At 37.7% G+C, this 11,229-nt stretch overlaps 1 protein-coding gene across 1 annotated transcript in view; it reads left to right on the plus strand.

Annotated features, from left to right (window-relative positions):
• Positions 1–11,229, plus strand: part of zgc:173742 (DNA topoisomerase I, mitochondrial) — a 31,728-nt gene that overhangs the window by 2,053 nt on the left and 18,446 nt on the right. Inside the window, exons 3-9 of the mRNA XM_014034268.1 lie at positions 3,059–3,113; positions 3,868–3,905; positions 6,580–6,696; positions 6,886–6,973; positions 7,099–7,226; positions 7,328–7,443; positions 10,034–10,155. Of these exons, the coding sequence (XP_013889722.1) occupies positions 3,059–3,113; positions 3,868–3,905; positions 6,580–6,696; positions 6,886–6,973; positions 7,099–7,226; positions 7,328–7,443; positions 10,034–10,155 (664 nt within the window). The remainder of the gene's footprint in view (positions 1–3,058; positions 3,114–3,867; positions 3,906–6,579; positions 6,697–6,885; positions 6,974–7,098; positions 7,227–7,327; positions 7,444–10,033; positions 10,156–11,229) is intronic.

The raw sequence follows: 11,229 nt of genomic DNA on the forward strand, positions 1-11,229 counted from the left end.
AACTTCAGCGATTTGCGCCTCAGCGCGTCGAACGCTCAGATCGTTCAAATCGCGCTGCTCTAATCGCGCTTGAGGCGCCGCAGCTCTTCCCGACGCTGCTTGAAGCGTGTCCACCATAGACTTTGTATGTAAACCTGATGCTCCTGATGCTGAAATCGCGTTTGGTGTGAACGCACCATCAGTCCTGAAGTGTAAAAATAATAATAAAATTCACAATATATTTTTTTTAGGTTTATGTCACCTCCACTGGCCATAAAAGTTCACGAAAAGGCTTTAAAAAGGCCCACGGACCACCAGTTGATAATCACAGCTGTAGATCATTTTGTGGCTCTGGACACATTTTATTAGTGAGCCCAGGAGGAGAAATGGCTCTTTTGATTGTAAAGGTTGCAGACCCCTGCCTTAGTCAAATACTCACATATTTAAAAGAAAAAAAGAAAAGAGTTAATGTAGCCGGGGGAGTAATTGCAGCTTGTGTCAGATCCGGCCCTGAAAGGTCAAACTGAAATGGCACATGTTTGACAGTGTGTGGTAATCTTCTGGGACTCTGCTTGTCTGTTTTGGGACATTTTTACAAAACTGCCTGACTAAAATGATCCTAACAAGGCAGAGGCATGAGTCTAAYATTAACTGAAGATGCCTTTAAAGCATCACTTGAAACTCAAAATATCTGTAAGCTGCTGGGTTCATGGGAGCTACAGTGGAGTGCAGACCAAAATATACTAAATTTATGAATCTCGATGTGGAACTCGTTTATTTTAATACCACACTTTATGTCCATGTACAACGCGTAGTTTAATAAAACACACTTGATATGATTATATGGATGAAAACCTAAATTTATTCCTAATGTCTTGATACAAACTGCACATGTCTGACATAAAATTTATGAATCTTGGATATACAACAAAACATGTATCTGTATATGTTACTGGTTGACTGGGATTGTTCTATCAGTAATTGATTTAATTGGTCTGTTTTGTTTAGTGCTGTACCAAACGATTATTTTCTAATCGATTAATCTAATGATTATTTTTTCGATTAATCGATTATTCTAACAAMAWATCTAAAAGTTATTCTGATGTGAGTGCACTGGATATTTAAAATGTTTTCATMAAATTAACAAGAACAGTTCTTTAATATTGTAATATTTTCTGTAATAGTTTTTTTCATGGACACAAAATATGCACTCTAGAGTCAATTCTTTAACAAAAAAAAAGCTTAAAAGATTTAACATCAACATAAAATCTCAACCAAAGCATATAAARTTCAACTAAAAGAAATATAGTGCAAGATGTTAACAATCGAACAAATGAACTAAATCATGCAAAATTCAAGTCACTCTCTGGAAAACCTATAATAAACATATAATAAACATTTATTTATTATTTTTTATTTAACATATTTCTCAATATATAAAATTTAACAAATATCAAGACAACATCCAACTCTTTGTATTGTAACATCAGTTGTGTAACTTATTTCTTTAAGGTGAAAACTGTTAAACAACAAGACTGTTTTGTCTTATTGCACAAATTAAAATCCAGCTCCACGTGTTTCTATTGATGTCATTTCCCCACTAGAAAAATGTGTGATGGAGGTCCATGGAAGGCAAATAAGTTTAAATCAAATAAACAAAAGAGAATGCAGTTAAAATAAATAAAAGGTATTTAAGCTACGTTTTGAACATCCAGAACACGTCCAACACTTGTTGGCTGCTTGTGCTCTTTAGGTCAGACGTGTGTCGGGAAGCTCCTCTGGAACCATCTAATTGGGGAATGTGGCTCGACCTGACACCGGTCTCTGTTTAATGGTGGATGAAATAAAGAAAGTGGTGGTACTTTTACTTTGAGCAAGCGAACGTCATGTTCACAAGATAATTAATCCACCAGATCAAAGAGAAAAARAATTGTATAGGTCTTCTGGAAACACAGACAGGATTCCATGCAACCTTCAGGTGAAAATGAAGACCCCAAACCCAAACCAGTGGTTATTCTCTATGTTGCGGGTGTTTCGGAGAAACTGAGACGTTTATTTTGTAAACATGATGTCCCAGAAACACATTACGGCAAAACACATTACGGCAAAGGCTGGTTCACCCCAAAGATCCGGTGCCCCGGCACAAACAGAGCAATGTTGTATATGCTGTTAAGTGCCAGGAGGACTGCGWCCAGTTATACATCGGGGAAACAAAGCAGCCACTGTTCAAAAGAATGTCCCAACACAGACGAGCTACATCTAATGGCCAGAACTCTGCAGTTTTCACTCATTTACAGGCCAGCGGTCACTCTTTCAGAGATGAGGATGTTCTCATTCTTGATAGAGAGGAACGTTGGTTTGAGAGAGGAGTAAAAGAAGCCATTTTTGTGAAGAAAGATCGTCCCCCTCCTACAGTGCTGCTATTGCCAGTATCACTTCACCCCCTGTTAACAATAGGTGTTAATTAGGTGTCAACGATAGCCATGTGATGTGAGTATCAGTCACGGAAGCAGTGCTTAAAAGCCTGAAATTTGCCTGAAACTCTCAGACTGAAGAAGTCTCTTGGAGGAGAGATGAAACGTTTCATTAGAGAAGAACCCGTCCAGAAGACCTACACAATTTTTTTTTCTTTTTGATTTTTTTACCTGGATTACTGAGATGCATCAGGACAATCCACCAGATAATTCAGAGGTGGTCTGTTTGGTAAATTTTACTCCAGGAGCTGCGAGGCTTGTTTTCAAGCTTCAGACTGAACTGAAGCAGCGGCTGCTGACGTCATTACGCTCTTGCGCGATGCTGCATTCAGGACAAGCATGGAAAACTCACCACTCTTATGCCAATACGGTCGCAATGATGCATTTAGGTACCAAATGGAATTGCATGAACATTCACATGGTGGTTATGTAATACAGTGAATCGATAATAAAAAATCTTCGTTGACAAATTTACATAATTGACGTCATCGATTATTTCAACTAATCGGTGCAGTCCTAGTTTTAACAAAAACAGAATTTCTAATAAGTGTTTTTTTTTTCTTTCTCACATGGTCATCCATCGCTGGTCTTGTCATTTTTACCAGAACGAAGACAAGTAGATCCAAAGAGAAGACACAAAAAGCAAAGTCTCCCAACAAGGTAAAATACAGATTTTTACTATCYGTAGCTGTGTTTCTCCTACACTACATGGGACTAGTTGTAGCTAAAATACTGCATTGGTGATTCAAGACGTATCTCTTGATGTGATAAAAGGTTTTTGCAAAACATCAGCATTTATATCTGCTTCAACAGTTCGTTGCATTAGGTGAGCGAGGCAGTTGAAGCAGTCAAGTCAGAGCAAATGCTGCAGCTTAATATAAAATGTCTGTTTTACAGTATTGATCATGCAATCTGTGGGAAACGTTTGAACAGATGATTTGAAGCCAAAACTAACTCACCACTACTCTGCATGCTTATCCATTATTGTGACTGCAGCCACTTCGATGTGTGCTGTTTTGAAAGCGAGCTGTGTGTCATCTAGAAAGTTGCCAAATGTTAAACGTCACGACAAGGCTCATTAAGGCATGACACTGACACATTCACTTTCTACTAGATTGATGAAAAGTAGTGCACAACTGGGAAAATAAGCAAACTTTCAGTCTAAAAACTGGGTGTCCTGGATTTTTGCAAACCTCTAATATTTAATTTTTTCAATTGATTCGTCACTGTGTTTACTTTCCCCTCAGATTGAAGATCAGTGTAGGTGTTTTAAATGTTTTTATTTCACCTTTTTATTCAAAGGTTTTAGATGTGTATATTTTATAATGTTTCATAAAGGCTTTTGCATTCTTCATATATGAAAGTAAGATCAAACTCTTTTATAATTTTCACCACTTCCTTGTCTCCTTCGTAGGTCAAGACAGAAGCCCAGGCATCAGTCAGCAGTTCCAGGTAGGGAATCATTTCTAATGTCTGGAGATGATGTATTATTAAAGGCTGAACAATAAACTGACAAACGATTATATTGCAAATGTGCCAACAATCCATTTCCCCTCCCCTCTTCCCTCCCGAGGTGATGAAAATTGATTCTTGCGTTCTGATGTTTAGGGGCTCCGGAAAGAGGCACTCTTGTTTTGCGAAATGCGCTAAGCTGTCTCGGAAAATTAATTTTATATCGTGCYGAAGAAGACAAATATCCGCGGATTGTCATGAAAGTAACAAATGAGAGCGCGTGGCTTCGGTGGCTGGGTGCTCAGCGGGAAGCTGCATCGATGGCAGACTTTGGCCAAAGACCTGCTGAGTCGAATCTGTCTCCCAGCAGTGCTTCTGAACAGTTGATAATGGATTATTTCCCAGATGTAGATTTAACCCAACCCGACATTATAAGAGACACTTTGAAGGATATGTCAATCGGAGACAAAAAACTCTTTTGCTAAATTTTGTCTTTATAAGTTTCCCGTCAGTTCTCCGCCCCCGGGATGATTCAGGGTGGGAGTTGTGCTGCTCCAGCAGGTTTTCTGCGGGGAGGAAAGCTAAGGCCTCGCAGCAGAGCAGGCGAAGAAACGTGAAGCTATTAGAAGCACAAACCGTAAATGTCAATGGAAGCAGTGACCCGCCCGTCTTTTCTATAGCTTTTATAGATTTTGGTCAGTGGTGCAGTCTACWAAACAAAAGTGATACTTCATACCAACTCTGACTTTTTCTCTCCTCAACAACTTATTAAAATACATTTCAGCTCTTAGCTAAAAAAACAAAGCACAATGAAAATGTTTGACAAAGACCCCATCTTTGTCTTTAATAAAAAAGAGCTTTACTTACAAGTAGCTGACCCTGTGCAAGGAGAAGAATATTGATGTGTTTGTAATTACTTCAGGAATGGATGTGATTGTGACACACTCTGACACTTGCTGGCTGAAACTGGAGTTCCTGCATTTACTTGTCACATTAGAGATCCATCTGTCCCTGATGGAAGCTGTGATGAACAAAACCTTATGCAAAGGGGAACCTGCTGGAACTAATTTAGTCAGTGTGGGTCTGTGTTTCCAGGCTTGTCCCGTAGTTCTGTCAAATGCAATTCATGTCCAGGTGTTTATGAATGTAATAGTAGTAGTTTTTGCTTTGGTTAGCCTAATCACTTTATAAAAGGTGCTGTTCCCTTGGGAACTGTAGCTTGAAATAAGTGTGGCAATAGGTTAAAGCCTTGGCTTACAATAAGCTAACATGCTGCATGTTGGAGTGACTGACYGAAGTGACTGTGTCAGCAGAATCTCCTTTAGCAATAAGTGCTGACAGTAGACCTCCTGTATGCTTTATTTTTGCAGGTTTGTGTTCTGAAAATACCATTAAATGCAGAATAAACAATTAAAATCTTGATAAGGARTTTGACTTTGCCTTTATGTGGTCAAAGAGGTTCAATGTGACTCTTTCAGTAGATGTTTTCTTATATTTTAATGAATCCTAAAGCCATTTTTCCAACTGTAAAACACTGATTTCATAAAGTGACTATTTAAAGCCTGACGGTGACTTCCAACGTTGGTGTGGTTTTTAACCAGCGTGATCAATGCAATACACACCTGCAAGAATGTGGTTTACACTATAAAAAGACCTTGTTTTTTTAAAAAACTGCTCATTCAAAACGTGACCACATGATTTGCTGCTTATTTGCTTTCAAATACTTAAAATCTAGTGGAAAGTTTTCATATTTTCTTGCAATTTTCACATAATTTTGAGTTGGTCTGAGATTCCTCCTTCAGCCTGATGAGTTGCTACTATGCAGACTTTTATTTGGATTTAGTAACACAATTTGACAGTTTTATTCTACAGTACTGTACTTAAAAATGATTTTGTTGTAAACCTTTGTCACGCATTACTTGAGCATATTAGTTTTGCATATTTATATTTTCATGTCCTGAAATATAGAGGCCAGCTTGGATCGTAACAGGTTAATTAAAAAAACAAACAAACTGGGATTTGTTGGCAGTTGTGGTTCTAATTTCTTAATTTTGGTCATTTCCTTTCTTATTGATTCTTCTCTGCAGGGAAAACCCAAGCTTCCAGTTCTCYATTTTTTTTGTCCATTTCTAAATGCTGCAATTATGTCATTATCATTACAGTTTCGAAAATCTTTCTTAATTACTACAATTATGAGTGATTACTTGTGGTCAGTAAATTGTGTGCTTAACGATTTTTTTCTTGTTTTTTTTTTCTTTTTTTTTGTGTGTGGAAGTATAATTTTTTTTAGCCAAACTGTAGCCTGCCATTTAGCAGCAGGAATAAAAGAAGCCATTTAGCTTTTGTTTCATCTGATTATTAGGGTTTACATAGAGATGCATTTAGAAAAAAAAAATCTAGATTTAAAAAAACTGGAAAATGTGCAACACTAAAACTTCTAAAATGTGTTTGAAGTTCTTAACAAGTGTGGGGTCAAATTAAAACTAATTGAAAACATTTCGTGGACTATATTTAAAAAGGGAGGCTGCCACCTTGCTATAAATCTAAAGCTGCWGGTAAAAATGATATTTTTTGCTCTTTAAACGGTGTTAAATTTCAGCTAAAATGTGTAACTCCTGTAAACAGCATGGATTTGTGATTAGAAGATAAAAACTAAATATTTTTGTGGTTTTAGTGACTCTGTAAAACAAGAGCCACACAGTGATGACTTTACTGTGAGTAAAGGTGTGAAGAGGAAAAGGATTAAGGATGAACCAACAGAAGGGACTTCACAGTCTGCTGCATCACCTACGTAAGTCTGATTGGATTTCTGAGCTGCAAAACTGAATTAAATCAAACTTTTTATTTTTACTTTTCGTTTCTTTAATTTTAGTTGGTTATTTTCTCATTGAAAACATATTGTTTGTGTGTAAATGTTTGATCTTATTTTATTGWATATCGTGTAAACCACTCACTTCTTTGTGTTTCTCGATTTCTGCAGCTCAAAGAGGAAAGATAAGCAACATGGKCACAAAGAAGAAAGTGAAGTAGAAGCTCAGAAAAATAAGTCCAAAGTGAAAACAGAAAAAGTAAACGTTTGTCTTCTCAGTAATCTTTTTCCATCTGCAACTCTTGTTAGATAAAGTGTTTTTTGAAAATGCAGGTCACAGTAAGAGTGTTTGAATCCACATCGTAAGTGTTCATCTCTGTGCAGACAGTAAAGAAAGAGGAAGGAGAACCTCCGGTCTCAAAAAAAGTGAAGAGGACAAAGGAGGAGGTGGAGGAAGCAAGACGGCTGAAGATCAAAAAGAAGGAAGAGGAGGAGCAGAGTCGCTGGAGATGGTGGGGGAATGTTGCCCTTTTCATCCTGCACTGTCATCATGCCTCCATTTATTATTTATTTATGTTTTGTTTTTGCTTTCTCATGTTGCTGTTTTTGTCAGGTGGGAGGAAGAGAAGTATGAAAGTGGAGTGAAATGGAAGTTCTTGGAGCACAATGGACCCTACTTCCCTCCTGAGTACCAGCCTTTCCCGGACAACATTAACTTCTGCTATAATGGTCAGTTTGGTACAGTGTGTTTTTTCTTTATTGTCCTTGTACTGTAGATAACGTTTGAAAAAGAGATTTAAAGTTTAAAATTCCTAATAACAAAGTCAACTTTAGGGGTGTAACGATAGATAAAACTCTCGAGACGAGACACAGTTCTGAGTTTACGAGACGAGATTTTAACATTAGTTTCAAGAAAACTTCAAAGATTTATTTTATGCTGCAAAAATGCTTTTATTCTGTTAACATTTTTTTATTACCAACTCAACTGATATCTTCCTTTTTATGAATTCTTGAATCTCCTTATAAGGAGATTCAAGGTCTATAGACCTTAAAACAGTGCTTTAACTATGCATGGCCTTCCAACATCATATATAACAAATAAAATTCGCACAGGACTTTCCAAAAACTGAACATAAATTTAAAACAAAATAAGTAGTTATTCCTTTTTCTTTATGATCTTTGCACATCTTTACTTATTCTATGCCATTTATCCATCCATCCATCCATCCATCCATCCATCCATCCATCCATCCATCCATCCATTATCTATAACCACTTCTTCCTTTCTGGGTCACGGGGGTCTCTTGTGCCCATTTCAAGCAGTCACAGTGCAAGGGGCGGGGTACACCCTGGACAGGTCGCAAGTCAACCACAAGGCCTATGACATTTAATCTTACCAAAAATTCAACATAAATAAAAACAAAATAACTAATTATTTGTTTTCCTTTGTGAACATCTATCAGATCTATCTCTAGGGCTCTGGTTGGACTGCTTTAGGAAGGGGGAGGGGCTCAACGCTCACTGTTCACGGAGGAAATGAGGAGAAAAGTGCCTAGAAAGGGCTGTCGCCAAAGCTTCTAAAAGTCWCCAAAAACTCYGGGAAAAGTCACTAGATTTGTCACTAGAGGGATCTAAAAATTCGCTAAATCTAGAGACAAATTTGTTAAGTTGGCAACACTGTTAGCGAGGCAACAGTTACCTCTCAATGAGAGAGATCGTGGGAGTTTAATATCACGAAATTTTGTACGAGATCTCGTTACACCCCTAGTCAACTCTGAACCACATGAGTTGATATAWGAATGAAATTTGAAATGATGCACATTTCAAACATTTTTTAATTTTTTTTCAAGAAATCTGGACAATGTTTTGAGAATTAAATCCAGAAGTTAGCCCTYCTGTGATGTAGGAGGTAAATTAAATCACGTCTGTGGACCGAAGCAGAAGTCATTGCACTAAACGGTCGCATGTTACAGCTTTTATTTTGTCAGGCTGGGCTTCACAGCCAGGGGTCAAAGGAAAAATGTGTTCTGTGTGCCTAAAATGGCATAACTTTCAGTTTGCTGCCTTTTTTGTTTTCCTTTATAAAGAAATGCATCCGTATCTTGGATCATATAATTATTATTATTATTATTTTTGGATTTACCATATCCTGGTTGACTGAGAATCTAGACCAGCACAGATRAAGGATAATGTTTTAGGGAAAATTCAACCTATTTTACATCCAAGTCATAATCAGTATTGTTGCTGCCACCAGGACGATATTAAAAACACGATTGGCTCGATTTCACACAGCTTTTTGTAATGACTGAGAGGCTTTACGCTCTGTTAGCATCTTACATGTATGAGTGAGAATTGGAGCGTGTGTGTGAATGTGCATAATGATTTGGTTGCACTGCAGATTAATTTTATTTTGATTCGTGGAACCAGGTGTTTTGAAGTATTGGCTGGTTTTAAAATGATCCGGCAGAACTGGAAGTATTTCAKCTTGTGCAATCCAGGATGTTAATTTAATCTTCTAAATACTGAAAGTCTAAATTTCAGACGATCTGCAGTTAATGTTGTAATAAAAAGGCTTTTGTCTCCATTAGTTTAAAACAGTTTGTTTTGCAGAGGCACGTTTTCCTGTGYTTGTTTAGGAGTTGAATAAAAATGTGTTGAGTTGGTTTTTCTTGCTTAAAATCCTAAACACTGTTTTAAAGTTAGGGTAGTAATATGTATACCCCTTTGCTGCAAGTTTACACATTTCTTTTATCTCTGAAGTTAAAACCAGTCTGAGAGATGATGCAAGAGAGAAAACAAAATAATGAAGTTATGATGCTGAGAAACTTTAAATACTGACTCACACACACACAGCTGGATCTTTAGGATGCCAGACATGTATTGGGTGAAACACTGATTGATGACTGTGATTGTTTTTGCTGTGTTTAGCAGTCTAACCACAATRCTGTCTAATGGGAGTTGGTTTGATCTGTTAATTCTTGTGCGTGCGTGTGTACGTTCGTTTGTGTAGCTCATTGGTAGCTGTGGGCTTGAATGTAGATATCTGTCCTTGTCTTTGAACTTACCTCTACAAATACATGGATTAGTTGGGCACCTCTCTAGGGGAGCTGAGGAAGGTGGTGTCGCATGTTGGATTTTCATCAAACTCCCGAGCTTCTAAAGGCTTATGTTAGATTGAGAATGAGACGTCTTAATAAACGTAGGATATGACAATAAGGCTGAAAAGATTTTACAAAGCTTACTCAGTTAAGTGCACTTTTTTATTGTCACTTTGAGCTTTTTTTGTTTGTTTGTTTTGACAAGTCTCTGTTTTGTTTAGGGAAGAAGGTGAAGTTGAGTCTGGCAGCAGAGGAAGTGGCGCTTTTCTTTGCCCAGATGTTRGACCATGAGTACACAACGAAGAAGGTGTTTCGGGAGAACTTCTTTAAAGACTGGAGGAAGGTAAAAACCAAACATCACAAGTAGAACTAACTTAACCCAGAATGATTGTGTGAATAATTTAGTGCCTGCCGGCCCTGAAACRAAGTGATAATCCTCTCCAACAAAAAGCAGGTATTTCTGATTGATGCAGAACGTCTCCAGAAACTTTCTCTTCACAAAACCTTCAAGTACAGTCCGGATCCTAACAGTGTGTGGTGCTAACAGAAGGGATATACATGTGTAAATACAGGATGAGTGTGTGATTGTGACATGTACATGCTCATTGGTGTCTGTCAGGATGTCCTCTGTATAGAGGAAACATGATGCCAAGCCTCAAGGCATATCATGCAGAATTAATTTTGCGCTGCTTAGTGCTCAATGCTCTTGAAAATATGATTTATGTGAAAGCATTGATATGCTAATCCAGACAACTAGCTTCCCTGCATATGAACAAATCCAATTATACTGTTTTATTATAGCCGGAAAAAACCCCTCCTCGCTTCACTGCCCTCAGTGCCCGCCCACTGTCTGCTGTCATTCAAGCTTAGGCACGCTGACTGACTGCCTGCATGTCCACACTGTTAGAATATCTACAGACTGTGTTTGTCTGCTTGTTCAGAGTTTTTTGTTTTGTTTTTTTTGTTTTGCATCTCGTTTTTAATGAGCAAAGATAACAGAACTAGTTACATCCATATTTACTTGAACCTGAACAGTTGGAGCATTATAATTAGTTTTTCTTAATGTTTACATTCAAATGAGATGCTCTTTAGTTTATCACCTATGTAAACATTTAAAGTCCATTGTGTGTCAGCTCAGCACTCATGTAGCAACARGTGGAGTCTGTGAGATCAGTGTTTAGCTCTTACATTAGGCCTCTATTGTTTATCATCAACTGTCACCAAAGCTGAGTGGCAATATGTTTTTGTTTTTTATTTTTTCCTGTTTGCATAGTTCCCAAAATATCTCATGAACCTTTGGACTGATTTTAATGGAACACTTGTACTAACTTATTAAAGGCTGTGTCCAAAACGGCAGGCTGGGTCCTCCGAAGGTCGAATTCGTCGGCCGCATACGTCACAGCGCCGCGACGAAGGC

The sequence above is a fragment of the Austrofundulus limnaeus genome, unplaced genomic scaffold (genome assembly GCF_001266775.1).
Source record: "Austrofundulus limnaeus strain Quisiro unplaced genomic scaffold, Austrofundulus_limnaeus-1.0 Scaffold7, whole genome shotgun sequence".
Taxonomy (NCBI): domain Eukaryota; kingdom Metazoa; phylum Chordata; class Actinopteri; order Cyprinodontiformes; family Rivulidae; genus Austrofundulus; species Austrofundulus limnaeus.